Genomic DNA, 15,952 nt, shown 5'->3' with positions numbered 1-15,952 from the left:
ACCAGTGGGGGGGCCTTTGTGGACCTTCTCCCCTTCCCTCAGGATATGTCATGGACTACACAGAAAATGGGACTCTCCAACATTCAGATTGAACAAGGAAGCCAGTGTCAATCCATATCTAAATTACTGGTCAAACTCAATTTTTTTAAAGATAAAAAATTTATTGGGGTACTGGTAATTTTTCCTCTTACCCATGGATGTTCTCAGGCTTCTCACCTTAGCAACCACCATTCTAGAGCATGAACCATTTTCTGGTGACTTCTATGTATGTTCTTTCTGCCCATTCCACTGGTTCAGATGAGGACTTCACAGGAGTGGATATCTGGACTAAATAAAACTCTTGAGTCAGGGAAAAACCCAGACTTGCCATGGAATTTAACAGAGACCTGTACTTAACAGAACTTGAATTTTTATTTATTTATTTATTTTTTTTTTTTTGAGACAGAGTCTCACTCTCTTGCCCAGACTGGAGTGCAGTGGCATGATCTCAGCTCACTGCAACTTTCGTCTCTTTGGTTCAAGCAATTTCCCTGCCTCAGCCTCCCAAGTAGCTGGGACTACAGGCACACACCACCACACCCGGCTAAATTTTGTATTTTTAGTAGAGACAGGGTTTTACCGTGTTGGCCAGGTTGGTCTCCAACTCCTGTCTACCTGCCTTGGCCTCCAAAAGTGCTGAGATTATAGGCATGAGCCACCAAGCCTGGCTAGAACTTGAATTTTTAAGGCTATCCACTCCCCTCGCCCCCATAATAGTTCAGGCCTCCTTTCAGGGATATTTGTGAAGATATATCTGTGATTCCCAAGGTCAAAAGTTTCTTAAGAATCCCAGCCCCATTTAAACTGATCAACCTTATAGTCCGGCCTAAGGGCTGGGGAGACATGTACTTCAGCTATGGAACTAGCCCAGCCTTCCTCCCCAAAAAGAAATGGCTAAATTTAAGTCAAAGAGACATTGCAAATGATAGAATCGTCTTTCCTTTGGTGAAAAAAAAGCCCTGAGGGATGAGTCAGCTATTATACCATCACTGCAGCCCTGGCATCCAAGTTTCTGTGACTCAAAGATAAGAGATCCATACAATTCAACATTGTTATTCCAAGTTATCAAAAAAGCCGCTAGTAAGGCCAGGTCTGTAACACCAGCACTTTGGGAGGCCGAGGTGGGTGGATCACTTGAGGTCAGGGGTTCGAGATCAGCCTGGCCAACACGGTGAAGCCCTGTCTTTACTAAAAATACAAAAAATTAGCCGGGCATGGTGTGCACCTGTAGTCCCAGATACTTCGGAGCTGGAGGCAGAAGAATCGCTTGAACCCGGGAGGCGGAGGTTGCATTGAGCCAACCAAGATCGTGCCATTGTGCTCTGTGCAGCCTAGGCGACAGCGAGACTCTGTCTCAAAAAAATAAAAAACAAAAAGGCCACTAGTATCAGAGCTTCAGAACATTTTAAACAAACTCTCATCTTCAAAATCTTTGGAGAAAGATCACATCTCAAAGAAGAATCCCATGAAGAAATCTATGTAACTGTTTAAAAGCTTTGTTTCATTTTACATTGTACAAGAGTTATGTATTTGGGTCCTTAAATAGCAGATATTGTTGTCCTCCAGCAAGAGGTCCCCTTTTGATATTGGTGCCCTCCAACACCAAAAGATGCGAGCGCAAGTCTGTTTATTTCTGTACTTGGCAAGCCCAGGTGGAATGAGAGTGAAGTTCATTAGGAACGGCTCACCTACGCATTGCAGTTGGTTACCTGTCTCTGCTTCCACAGTAACTAAGAGAGGGCCAAAGGCCAAAACAGGGGCCAAAGCCTGAAATTCAAAAATCTCTGGAGGCAGCCGGGCGCGGTGGCTCACGCCTGTAATCCCAGCACTTTGGGAGGCCAAGGTGGGCAGATCACAAGGTCAGGAGATCGAGACGATCCTGGCTAACACAGTGAAACCCTGTCTCTACTAAAAAAAATACAAAAATTTAGCGAGGCGTGGTGGTGGGCGCCTGTAGGCCCGGCTACTCTGGAGGCTGAGTCAAGAGAATGCCGTGAACCCAGGAGGCGGAGCTTGCAGTGAGCGGAGATTGCACCACTGCACTCCAGCCTGGGCGACAGAGCAAGACTCCATCTCAAAAAAAAAAAAAAATCTCTGGAGAAGAAAAAAAAAAAAAAGGCCTGAGAGTCATTTGAGGGCATTTGGTGCTCAAAATGAGAGAATAAAAATGTTCATAACGTATTTAGTACCTGGACACAAAAGATAAAGTAGAAGTCAGGATTGCTGAAAATGGCCCAGGGGCTGCTTATAGATAGAAGGGTATGAAGTTGGACCAGTAACACTATAACCACACTAAGATGCTTTTGTCTTTCTTCTCTGTATGGTTTACAATTCCCATTACAATTCCCGAAAGTAGTGCTAAGAGTTTAAAAGCGAGTGTCTTACGTGGATATTTGGGTTTTCCATCTTCCATGGCTCAAGTTAATCACCCAGGGGCTGTGCTGCCCCCATTCAGAAAGGTTGTGACCAGGGTACCAGAGGAGGAGCAGGTCACTGGGATAAAATTAAAGAGCATCTCTGGATCTGGCTCTGAAACCTCAATCCTCTTTAAATGATGCAAAGTCGCTCCTTTTATGGAATCTCTTCCCTCATAAAAACAAGTAGACCCTGAAAAGCAGCTGTGCATGTGGCTTTCAACAATGATCTGTGGGCTGCGACGGAGGGTGTGGCCAAGTTTGCCAGTTTTCTGAAAGAACTCACCCCACTGGCCATTGTAGTGTTGGAAATTGTCTTGCTGCTCACGCTTTCCTTAAAAGGCTTCTGATTCCAGAATAGAGGTAGAGAAACGGGATGAATAACTCCCCTCTGTCATCCATCATGAAGAACTTAGCACAGGCGGATTTTTCAGATCAGCTCCTCATTCATTAGTGCGATGCCTGAGGGCCGAGGCTGTGTGTGTGAAGGGACTCGAACGGGGCACCTCCCAGGGCCACAGGAAAAAACACTAGTCACAGAGAGGAGAGGATAGCTCAGATGTTGCCATTCAAGAGAGAGCTCTGAAGGCCGAAAACATCAGCCAAACAGCACGGCGGTGAAACTCACACACAGCCTGTGCATAATAAACTGGACTGGGGCTCCCAGCACTTTCTCTCACTGTGCTCGATTTCAACCACAAGATGGCAGGCGACGGCCCTCAGAGCCTCACAGCTTGTCAGATGGCACTCCCAAGAGGTGAGGAAAGCAAGCTCCCACCGTCCTCTCCCACGGCCATTGCCACACTCTTAGGAGGCAGCTATAAGCTACACTCTTGTTGAGATAGAAGGTTCTAGATGTAACTATCCATTTTCAGAACAGGTAAAAACATAGATTTTCTATGTTTTTATGTAAATAATAAACTGTTAAAAAACCATCCTGATTTCATTAGTTATTTTTATTTTTATTTTTTTTTTAGATGGAGCCTTGCTCTGTTGCCCAGGCTGGAGTGCAGTGGTGTGATCTCGGCTCACTGCAATCTCCGCCTCCCGGTTCAAGCGATTCTCCTGCCTCAGCCTCCTGAGTAGCAGGGGACTACAGGTGTATGTGCCACCATGGCCAGCTAATTTTTTGTATTTTTAGTAGAGATGGGGTTTCACTATGTTGGCCAGGCTGGTCTCAAACTCCTGACCTCAAGTGATCCACCCACCTCAGCCTCCCAAAGTGCTGGCATTACAGGCGTGACCCACTGTGCCCAGCCTCATTAGTTGTTATTTATGATGTTAAAGAAAACATTCTAGAATTTGAGTCAGAGGGCATGAATTCTAGGCGTCGCTCTTCTCTAAGATGATACTTGACCCCAGGAAACCACCTCCTGAAGCCTCAGTTTCCACCTTGGTACAGTGAGAAAACAGGACTTGGATGAACCCTGGGATACCTTCCAGAAACCAAGTCCTGGAGTGAAACAGCACGTGGAGACAGCAGTCTGAAAGGAATGAAGCGGGTCACGAACAAACAGTCCGTAATGCTTCATTTACACTTCATCCTTGGGGAATGGGCTGTTCCACCCGGCAGGTTTTCCACATAATTGAATTTTAAATGCTGAAACTCGTTTTCCTTTTAACCGGTAAGGGACATCTTTCTAAAGTGTATCACATGCTTCTCCGGCTTTTTAAACAGCAAGCTGAGTATTAATTTCACCTTTCCTTAATGTCTCTAAGTCATGATGATGATGACCTCTTACTATATATCCAGTACTGCATAGAGCGTCAGGCACCTTTGGGCATATTCAGGTAGGCAGGACCCTTTTGCTAAGTGGCCCCAGAGATTATAGTATCAAGCTACAATTGGCAATTTTTTCTCTCTACCATCTCCTACCTACATCACTACCTGCAGTCGTTTCTCCAAGTAACACCTTCTAGCAGCCTCTTGACACTGTTTAAAATCTGCTATAATCCAGACAGAACTCAAGGTTGCCATGGGTAACCAGAGCCTAAGCTTGCAGCAACCCTAAATTTAATTTTACATGCAAGTTCAAGGCAGCGGGTACTGTGCTGAAGGTGACTTCTGACCAGGGCTGACATTCCACTGGTCCTCACAACATGTCATACTTCTGTACCAATTGGCCTGTCGCCCTGAGCCCCCCAGCCCCCTTCTGCCAGCCCAGCATCCTGGCCCCTCTTCTAGAACCACACAGACTTTTCACACTCCCGGAACTCAAAGGTGCCGTCAGGCCCTGCAGGCTCCGGGACCCGGTTCTTGCATGCGCCAGCATCCCTTCCAAATGGTGGGTCCCCATGCCATGCCACTCGCTCAATATTGGAATGGACCCCAGTGTCTGGACCAAAGATTATTCTTTGTCTTCCCTGTGGAGTGAACAGGCAGAGTTTGAGGCTCTTCTCTCTCCCTCAAACTCAAAGGGCTTTTCTCAGGTGCACACTGTGCTCTGGGTCCAGGTTGCCTGAGGCTGACTGGGTGGCGTGTTAAAAGTCACCTCTGGCTGAACATCTACCATGTGCCAGATGCTGTATTCGGTACATTAGGTAAATCATCTGTCATCCATTCAACAACCCTTTTAGGGAAATAGCAGCAACAGCCTGTGGCTGAGGTCACCTGCCCCCATCACACAGCCAATAAGTGGGTCCAGAAGCCAGACCCACCTCTCTCCGAGGCCCGTGTTCTTTGCACTGTGCTCTGCTCACGTTTATTAATGTACAAAGATGGCCGGGTGCGGTGGCTCATGCCTGTAATCCCAGCACTTTGGGAGGCTGAGGCGGGTGGATTACCTGAGGTCAGAGGTTCAAGACCAGTCTGGCCAAGATGGTGAAACCCCCTCTCTACTAAAAATACAAAAAATTAGCCAGGCGTAGTGGCAGGCACTTGTAATTCCAGCTACTCAGGAGGCTGAGGCAGCAGAATCACTTAAACCCGGGAGTCGGAGGTTGCAGTGAGTCGAGATCGCGCCATTGCACTCCAGCCTGGGCAACAAGAGTGAAATTCCGTCTTGAAAAAAAAAAAAAAATACAAAGACGCCCAAAGTTTACATTCTGCAAAAATGCGTTTTAAGTGAAAAGACTTTTACTTTTCAGAAAAGACATTTGTTTCTGTTTTGGTGTGTGGGTTTTGTTTTAATTAATTCCATATTTTGCGACCAATTTGGAACAATCTGTCCTTAGGGAACAGATCTGGTTTACTTATAGAAAGCTAGGGAGTGACTGGCGTTACAAAGTATTCCTTTGTAGGAATGAATCTAGAAAACCTTCCCAGTTCTCCCTGCACCAAACAAATAAGTAGAACATTCCAGAAAGTCCCCAGAGCGGATGTGATGGAGCTCACAAACAAAAACTTTCCTCCATGAGTTATCAGCCATGCCTTCAAGATGGGGCAGGTGACATCAAACACCGTGAATACCTTCCCTTCCCAGAAAGTTCTCTAGAAGTTCCCATCAGGACAAAGCTGCTAACACTCAAAAGAATGAAGGCTTCCCAGGATTACTAGGGATCAGGAGTGCCAGCCAGTGAAAAGGTAGGAATCAGGAACGGGGTCTGTAATTTGGAGGCAGTCACAGGTTTAGGCTCTAAACCAGGTCTGGGGTACAGAAGTTCTGTCAAACCCATGGCCTTGAATTTTTTGTTCTTTTCTCAAAGGATGGACATTCCAAATCAACCCTAAACTAATTTTTGAAATAAGCAAATCATGACATTGTAACTGCTCCTTTCACACTTAACACACACATGGTTCTCAGAGTGTCCTCATCAAAAAACATCCACAGTGCTCTGAAGGGTCCAGTGTCGGGGAGGAAATCATCTGAAAAATGGACTCCTATAAGGTGACAGGGATAAAATGTCACCTGTACTAGTAGTTTTCTAGGGCGACCACAAACCAGGAGGCTTAAGCAACAGGGATTTACTGTGTCACAGTTCTACAGGTGAGATGCTGGAGCTCAAGGTGTCAGCAGAGCCAAGCTCCCCTAGTTTGGAGAGGCTACGAAAGGGTTTGTACCAAGTCTCTCTCCCAGCTTCTGGTTGTTCCTTGGCTTTTAGCAGCATAACTCCAATCACACATGGTGTTACTCCTGTGTTGAGTCTGTGTCCGAATTTGCCCTTTTTATAAAGACAACAGTTATCCTGGAATAGGGGCCAACCTACTCTGGTAGGACCTCATCTTAACTAATTATTCCTGCAATGACCCTATTTCTAAATAAGTCATATTCTGGGGGCTGGGACTTCAACATATGAATTTTGGGGGGACATAATTCAATCCATAACACCATCTAAGGTAGTTTTGAATTCAAAATCAAACTCCAGACAGGGAACAGAAGAGATTGCAAGAGAGTACCTCATATGACAGCTGTACATGCTAGTGTGGACCATTTATCACGCTGGCAGGTAAGTTGGTGTGTTGACCCCGAAACCCACTGCTTACAAGTAAGAGTGAACAGGCAACCATCAACCGAGGAACCATTTGCTGGGAGGCAGAGAGGTACACTGGGGTCTGTACAGAACTCTAATTTCTACTTACCACTTTTTAAGACAAAACTCACATAGGTAGGTGGGAAAATTTTAGCACTGAAGGAAACAGTCAGTCACAAAGAGTGATAAGGAACATCTTGAGAACATTCAAAACACTTTCAACTCCCTACTACCTAAATTGCAAAGTGCTTCTAGTCCTAAAGCTCTGGCTAGAGCTAAGTTCGCCAAAAGGAGTCTATATTACAATTGGGCTTCTTTTTATTTTATTTATTTTGAGACAGAGTCTTGCTCTGTTGCCCAGGCTGGAGTGCAATGGTGGCACAATCTAGGCTCACTGCAACATTCACCTCCTGGGTTCAAGTGATTCTCCTGCCTAAGCCTCCCGAGTAGCTGGGATTACAGGCATGCACCACCACACCTGGCTAATTTTTTGTATTTTTAGTAGAGGTAGGGTTTCGCCATGTTGGCCAGGCTGGTCTCAAACTCCTGACTTCAGGTGACCAACCCGCCTCGGCCTCCCAATGTGCTGGGATTATAGGAATGAGCCACCACGCCTGGCCGGGCTTCCTTGTATAAGAGGAGGCAGGGGGCTTGTTTTCCTTGTCAGTTTGGGCAAGTAGAAAAGAAATCTTATAGTTTGTTCTTCATAAGTCATTTTCTTCCCTGGTGTCTGTGATTATACTGAGAAGGTATTTTGTGAAGATGTAAACCATCCATGAAATAATGCACCAGGTCGCACAAGGACCAAAGTACAGATCTGGTGCAGAAGTTGAGGCAGTACAATGCAGTGGTTAGGAATACAGACAATGGAGCCAGAAGGACTTGGGTTCAAATCTGGTTTTGCCTCTTACTTAGGTGACCGTGGGCAAGTGATATTCAGCCAAGGTTTCTCATCAAAGGCTGTCCTTTATGGAACTGTGGTCGCTATTAAATGAGACCTCCTCTACGGTAGAAACTGCTCAATAAATGGTACTTCTTGCAAGTATTCAAGAGAACTAGGGAGTGACAAATCAAGCTCGTCTGTCTTGTTAACTCCTTGATTGTTATGAGGCAATAGGAGCCCAGGACTTGAGGATTCCTTGCCTCATTACTTGATTCAATTTCAAGCTCTCTTTCATGAAGACCAGGCAATAGGTCTTGGCCTTCCCTTTCTCCTACCCCTACATCTCAGTGGCTTCAGGATACACCCTCTTTCACCTGGCTTTTCATCATCTAGCACACATGGCTGCATCAACACAGAAAGGAACTTCAAAGTCATGACTGTTGACCACTAAACGAGATTTTACTTCCTTAGCTGTGGAAGGTTTCCAGAAGCCCAGCGTTTTCATTATATGTTCTTATTTTCTGTATCCTTTTTTTTTTTTTTGGAGGCAGGGTCTTGCTGTGCTGCCCAGGCTGGAGTACAGTGGTGCAAACATGGCTCACTGCAGCCTCAACCTCCTGGACTTAAGCAATCCTCCCACCTCAGCCTCTCGAGTAGCTGGGACTACAGGTGTGCACCACCATGCCCAGCTAATTAAATTTTTTTTTTTTTTTGTGGAGATGGGGCCTTGCCATGTTGCGCAGGCTGGTCTTGAACCCCTGGGCTTGAGCAATCTTTCTGTCTTGGCCTCCCAAAGTGCTGAAATTACAGGCGTGAGCTACCTTGCCCCTATTTTCTGTATTCTTGATGCTCTGACATTTGGAGTCTTGAACGTGGACAGGCTGCCCCTCCCAGGGGTAGCTGATTCCTAGAGATATATTTATAGCAAAGGACTCCCTTGTGAGTAGAGCTTTAACATACAAACCAACCAACCCAGAGCCATACCTAATTATCTCCTTTATCAAATTCACACACCAAGCCAATATTCTCCCCTGCCTCAAATCACTCCAGGGCCAGACACCTGGACAACTAAGGACCACCCATATAGTCCGGAGCCTACTGAAATTATTCAAACTATCCAATCCTAAGCACACTCAGCCACCTACTCTGCCTCCTCTGTTCCTTCCCATGAAAACCTCAATAAAGCCTATGGAGCTGGGTGCAGTGGCTCACAGCTGTAATCCTAACACTTTTGGAGGCTGAGGTGGGAGGATCACTTGAGGCCAGGAGTTTGAGACCAGCCTGGGCAACACAGTAATATACCATCTCTTAAAAAAAAAAAAAAAAAAAGCCAGATGCAGTGGTGCACACCTGTAGACATAGTTACTAGAGAGGCTAAGGTGGGAGGATCCTTCGAGCCCAGGAGTTCAAGGCTGCAGTGAGCTATGATTGTAGCTCTGCACTCCAGCCTGGGTGATAAGAGTAAGATGCTGTCTGTAACAAAAAAATAAAAAATAAAATAAAATAAAGGCTCTGGGCCATGCTCTCCTCTCTCTTCTCTGCCTCCTCACTGACCCCTGCCCTTCCCCGTGTAGCCCTGTGTGGTGTGGTGTGGTGTGCCTCCTGTTTCTACAGATCTGAGACTTCGTGACAGCCATTTCCATGTGTGCATCTTTTAGCATACCTGATTAAAACAAATCTCAGGTATGTTATGGAACAGCCAGCTGTAACAATTACGAATTCCACTGGTCTATTCCCTGACATTTTCTCCTATTCCTATTTCCTAAGCTCCTCAGCTTCAGCTCTTTTGAGTCCAGATACCAACAGGCCACACCCATCCAAGCATCTCTTTTGGAGTGCCCAGAAGTGGAGTGGTGCAGTGGTGCACCGAATAGGACATTCGGCTGGGAGTCAGAGATGGAGCCTGAGCCTCGGCTCTGCCAGTTATCACTGTGGCATCCCAGGAACACCACTAAACCTCTATGGGCTTCTGGAACAATAACACTAGCCCAGATAGATAAAAAAGTGTTTCACAGATTCACCCCTAGTATTTTAGCATAGGCAGCTACAGAGAACCTCCCTCCTACCCCAATACCGCCGTCCCAACAAACTTACCCAGGGTCTCAAAGCTAGTTGCAAGAAGACCTTGGAGAGAACTTGGAATCCCAAACCCAGTCCACTGCTCCCTCCATCACACCACATGTGATCCTTCTTCAGAGCTTCAGTAAAGATTCTAGTTCTATGTTCCACCTTCTGTCATGACCCTGGCCCATCACCCTTCTATTCTTCTTAATCTTCTTTCTTTGCAAAACTGGGCATCATCCTATCACTCCCCCAACAAGTAAATGAAAACATCAAGGAATCCTCCATTGGTAGCCGGAAAGTCATCTCATCCCAGGGGTAGATAGATTTTTAGAGGCTGGGAAAGAAAACTTTGCCTCCTAAAGACTCCAGCAACCTCCCAAACACTCTCCATTATGGTAGTAATGATGATATTAATACGTATAGAGTACTACTTACTAGACATAGTGCTAAGCCCTTTACATGTACTATTTCATCATTTAATTATTGGCATCAATAGTCTTATGATTCCCATTTCTCACAGATGGGGAATCTGAGGCTAAGAGGTACAATTCTCCCAAGATCAACCAGCTAGTAAAGGGAACCCAAGGAGGCAGCCCCAGTTATCTGCTCTGGAGCTGGAGCTCCTGACTACTTCGTCCTCCTGCTGGATGTCCCCTCCCTGATCTTCCTTCTACCTCTCTATCCCAATCAGCTTCTTTCCAACCAGACAGCTGCAAATGGTAGGGGCTCTTAGGGACCACTTTCAAAGGACTATCTCCAGCTCCATGGTAATCCCCACTTCTAACCCTGGACCCAGCCTCCAGGAATCTGAGTCACTTTTTCAACTCTTTGCAGCATCTTGAGCCTGGTGGTGGTCAGCCTTGCTCCTTTTCTGAGAACAATCTCTAATCCCAAATAAAATCATTTCATCCCTCCTTGAAAATGAGTAGCTTTTCCCAGTAACGGCCAGTCAGGCACCTAGCCATTGGCTAAAAACATCTGCAGTTGAAGGGGCAAACCAAAGGAAATACTGGTGAGAGTGTCTACCACGTAAATCCTCACACCTGAGAGCCAGCTCTGTGCTACGTCCTTTCCATGTACTGGATCATTTGAATTTGGACCATGTTGTATGTGCCCAATGACTTCTTGTTGACCCTCCACATCCAATCTCCATTCTTCTCCACCCTGCACTTTGCACCAGGGCACTGACACATAATAGACAAATCAATGGACTCCCCTGCCCCTGGCTTCTGGCTGGTTTCCACTGATGGGAGGCTCTGACACCGGAGGGAGGATGAAGATTAAGGTCAAGGTATTTCTGCTCTGGTTCTCTCCTTGCAGAGTCTCCTTGGATGACCTGTCTCCATCATCCAAAGGTCACTACGTTTCTCAAGGTGGCCTTCTCTCCATGATTCTCTCCTTCTGTGACATAGGAGCCTTACTCCCAGGAGCCCCTGAAAGCTTGACAAAATTCATGGATCTCACTCAGAATATCCTCAAATTCTCTTTCCCAGTCTCTTTCCTATATACCTATCATTAAAACCCTGATGTGTAGTGAAGGGTTAACTCACCAAGGGTGGGGTATTGAGACCATGTGCATTCCAAACAAAGGACTGGCTCCTGGGAGATAAGATTTAACCCCTTAGAATATCCTGCTTGACAGGAGTGTCTTTGTATACCTGGGGGTATTTGGCCTTGCCAGAGAGTTTATGCTAAGAATGTGACTTGTGGTGGAAGGCTTGGGTCATGTGGCATTAGTTTGACCTCTGGAGGGACTGGAGAGGAGTAGCTAAGGTCAACCACACAGGTACTCCATGCTTATATGACCCATGCCCAAGAAAAAACCTTGGACACCAAGATTCGAGTGTGTGTCCCTGGTTGGCATCAAACATCATTGCTGGGAGAACTAAGCACCGTCTACACAACTCCACTTGGAGAGACAACTGGAAGCTTGTGCCTGGTCTCCCCGGACTCTACTCTCTGTGTCTTTTACATTTGCTGATGTTTATCTGTGTCCTTTCGGTGTAATGAACTGAAACTAGAAATATGACTGCTTTTCTGAGTTTGTGAGTCCTAGTTAATCACTAAACCTGAGAATGGTCTTGGGGCCCTTGGGGTCTTGTTCCCTGATTCACCTGGGAAACACCAAGACAGTCCAATAACTTAATGTGGTGGTGGGTGGCCATGTGGGTAGAAGACAGAAATATGCTCGAGAGTATTCAATGCATTCAGATAAGATCAAAGTGGATCTTCCAGGGTGGGGCTTCTGGACTGTGAGGCTGGGAGCCTCATAGTTGCTGGGACTAAGGTGATATGGGACAGGCAGATGAAAACACATCCAAGACCCAACCTTTGGTGCTCCAGTTGAACATGTAATGCTAGTTGAATGGATGAGGGGGTTTAAATGAGACATTTCTTATGCCATCAGCTTATTATTGGCAGGATTCATAAACCTCTGCAGCTGCAGATCTGGGAACCACCGGGTTCCCATGTCCAGCCCCTGTGCCAGCAGGCATTCCCCCTACTTACCTGGCCCCACTGACATCAACTCCAACCATCAGCTGCCCATTCAGTGAGAGGATCTCATCTCGCAGTCGGACCTTCCCACTCTTCCCTGCTGGGCTGTTCTTCCTCAGCTCTGTCACCCAGATGCAGCCCACATCCAGCACAGGACCCTGGTGGGTTTTCCTCTTCTTGCCCCCTCTGCGCTTTTCACCATAGTCCCCGAAAACAGGGATGTTCCCAAAACTGAGGCCCACAGTCTCTGTGTCCCCCAGCTCCTTGGTGAGGTACACAGTACAGATCTCCATCTCGGGGGGGCTGTGATCAGGTGGGACCGTACTCTCATCCACAGCAAAGTTCAGCTGGATGTACTCCTGCAGCTTCTGGATAGCCGCCTGGCAGAGCCGCTGCTCCGGCCCGTCCCCACCCTCCTGCAGGCTGTTCTGCAGCCACTGGTAGAGGAGGGGCAGGTGCAGCACAGCATTGTCCTGGGTGATTGGCATGGTGCTCACTCCCAGACACCAGCATCATAAGAGGTCTTGCTCCTGGGGGCCAGACCCCACAGGGTCCCACGTCCCCTGGGGTCCCTGGCCATCATCAGCTTTGCCTGTGTTCATGTTCAGGCTGGCAGATGAGCCTAGGGACACCTACTCAAGACTATGCTGTTTGCCTTGGCAGGAGGAAGCTAGGACCCAATTAGAACAACTGTGGAACAATGGCGCTGGAGTGCTCAATGAGGGAAGGAAGGAAGTGTCTAACAAGTCCCCGCCAGGTTCATTTCACAGCAGGACCCATGCAAATGACACAGGAATGGAGGATCCCTCCAGCAGTGGCTGTGTGTCCTTCCCTGGGCTCATCCACACCTGGGAGAGGGAGAGGAAAAAACAAAAAGCTCCAGTTACAACAGTGAGCCTTCTCACCTAGAAAACATAGCCTCTTGTGTTACAGAAGGACCATGTGTACTTTTCAGGCACCAAGCACAAACCCAGAACCTAACGCCTCCCCATTCCCCCGTGTGGCTACCTCCACATGCTGTATGGACACTCCCTTCTCTCAGACAGATGCCTCTGGAACACTGGCCTTCTCCAGGAAGTTTCCTGGATCAGCAGAGAAAACAGATGACTTGTGCCAAGACAACCCCCACCAACATACCATCAAACTCACACCCAACCAGGAGGCTGTGTGACAAGACCCCGTGGAAGGCTGTGGAAGGATCTGCATATATTTAAAATCTTACACTCCTAGAAAATGAAAATCTATGTTGATTTGCCTTGGTCAGCCCTGCTGTACACACAGAAAGGCTCTCCATTCCAGAAATCTGTTCTGACAACACTACCCACAGAAGAAAGAGCCGATCAACACCATGGAGAGATCTCACCTCCGTCCCAGGGCAACACCATTCCCAAACTTTGCCATCCTGTAGATTCAGAGGGAAGTCCGGCTCTTTGCAGCCCAGGTTTTAGTATCCTCTCTCCATTTCCTTTGGTAAATAGTTAAAACCGACTTATTTTCAGGCCAACCTAAAAGCCATCCCCTCCAGAGAAATGTTTCTCCAATTGCCTGGTTGAGAAGACAGGTGCCTTCTTTGCCTTGCTTTTAAACACACTGAATACAGTGGTGACACCAGTCAGCAGACAGCAGGGCCAGCGGCTCCCACTAGAGCTAAAGCCTCACACTCCGTCTGAATTCTGCATGGTGCCTGGTACATATTAGGTCCCCAGTGAAAGGTTAATTCAGTTCTACTGCCAACTCGCCTTCTCCACCAAAGAAAAATTTCACCTCCATTCTCCATAAACATAGAAAAGTGATCCCTTTCACGCTCTTCTCTGAACTTCACTTTCTCCCAGAGAAAGTCAATATAAACCATGCCATCTAAGGTGGAAAACATTCTCCAGCCTTCTCAGGAAGTGATTTAACAAGGAATAATAATGCATGGGAGAGGTGTCAGAAGCCATGTCAATAATAAATGACCTTATTACTCAGTAACCAAAAAGAAATTTCCAATATAGCGTGCTTTGAGTTTCCAAAGAACTTGAGTGCCAGCTATTAATTGGTTCCAAATAAATCAAAAGCTTAGCAAATGTCATCTATATAATCACATGGTTGTTAAAAGAAATGCAAGGCTGGGCGCGGTGGCTCACGCCTGTAATCCCAGCACTTTGGGAGGGTGAGGCGGGAGGATCGCAAGGTCAGGAGTTTGAGACCAGTCTGGCCAACATGGTGAAACCCCATCTCTACTAAAAATACAAAAATTAGCTCAGTGTGGTGGCAGGCGCCTATAATCCCAGGTGCCTGTAATCCCAGACAGGGCTTCACCATGTTGGCCAGGCTAGTCACTGTCTTATTCATCAATATATTCACTACTCCAGCACAGCACCTACCACATCGTAGACTCCTAATAATTTATAAGACATTTTAAAAGATCCTTTACATTACAATTTTAACAGCCTGTGATTTAGGATGTTAGTCACAGTTGAGATGGCTCCATACATATAAAAACAGTAAATATCAGGCTGGGCGCAGTGGCTCACACCTGTAATCCCTGCACTTTGGGAGGCCGAGGCGGGCAGATCACACGGTCAGGAGATCGAGACCATCCTGGCTAACGCAGTGAAACCCCGTCTCTATTTAAAAAAAAAAAAAAAAATTAGCCAGGTGTGGTGGCAGGCGCCTGTAGTGCCAGCTACTCGGGAGGCTGAGGCAGGGGAATGGTGTCAACCCGGGAGGCAGAGCTTGCAGTTAGCCGAGATCGCGCCACTGCACTCCAGCCTGGGCGACAGAGCCAGACTCAGTCTCAAAAAAGAAAACAAAAACCGTAAATATCTTAGGCAAGATGCTCTTTAAATAAGTCTGATTGAGGAAAACCAAACTGAAGAGTAGTAGGAAATGTTTTCCTGGTGTCAGTTTGCACTCATTTGATTTATTCATCAAGTATTTATCGAACATTTATCAAGTCCTTGAACTTGGCACTGGTTATATACCAGCAATAAGGCACTGTAGGAATTCATAGTCTAGTGGGGAGATACATAAATAAATGGAAATTAGTGTGTAATAGGTCTACGATAACACCTCCCCCGCCCCTCCCCTCCTGTTTCGTGGGGGTTGTCCAGAGCTTCACATCTCAGCCAAGCTGGGACCATCAGCGTTCCCCGAGACCTCAGTACTACGCCTCTGAAAGAGTCAGTTTCTACCGTGTGGCAGGAGTCATAGGTTTTGAACTAACGAACTTTTGAACGATTCTATCTGCTGTGTGGATTGAGTAGCAAAGAAAGTCATCCTGCTAAGAAACAGAAGTTGATCGGTGGCGGGCAGAGGCGCAGGACCAGGAGAGAGCGCCTCCTGGGTTCCCCACAGCTTTCCCGTCCTCACTTTCTGCCATCGTGGAAGGGGCTGCATTGCTGCCCTCGCCCTAACCTGAAAGACAGCATCGATCCTTACAATAAATTACATTGTAAAATTTTGACGACTTTAAAATGAAAGAAAAAAGGTAAAGCAAAATGAAACTAAACTTTAAATGAAAATAAACTTTATCTTGAGTTGTTTTCCACTCTTTGCAACTCGAGTTGTTAATTACTACTTTGGAAGTGAGAGAAGCTGATTGGCTCAGTTCGGATCTGATGTCCAATCACTGTCGGCCAAGAGGGTGGGGCCGCAGGATAGC

At 46.7% G+C, this 15,952-nt stretch overlaps 1 protein-coding gene across 4 annotated transcripts in view; it reads right to left on the bottom strand.

Annotated features, from left to right (window-relative positions):
- PDZD2 (PDZ domain containing 2) overlaps positions 1–15,952 on the bottom strand; it is a 474,581-nt gene that overhangs the window by 300,595 nt on the left and 158,034 nt on the right. For all 4 annotated transcript variants that reach the window (XM_032135867.2, XM_058430032.1, XM_058430033.1 and 1 more), the window contains exon 2: positions 12,319–13,154. In XM_032135867.2, the coding sequence (XP_031991758.1) occupies positions 12,319–12,794 (476 nt within the window). In that variant the 5' untranslated portion in view covers positions 12,795–13,154. The remainder of the gene's footprint in view (positions 1–12,318; positions 13,155–15,952) is intronic.

Source organism: Hylobates moloch, unplaced genomic scaffold (assembly GCF_009828535.3).
Source record: "Hylobates moloch isolate HMO894 unplaced genomic scaffold, HMol_V3 SCAFFOLD_17, whole genome shotgun sequence".
Taxonomy (NCBI): Eukaryota; Metazoa; Chordata; class Mammalia; order Primates; family Hylobatidae; genus Hylobates; species Hylobates moloch.
The sequence above is the reverse complement of the archived record's forward strand: the minus strand, read 5'-3'. Positions and strand labels throughout refer to the sequence as shown.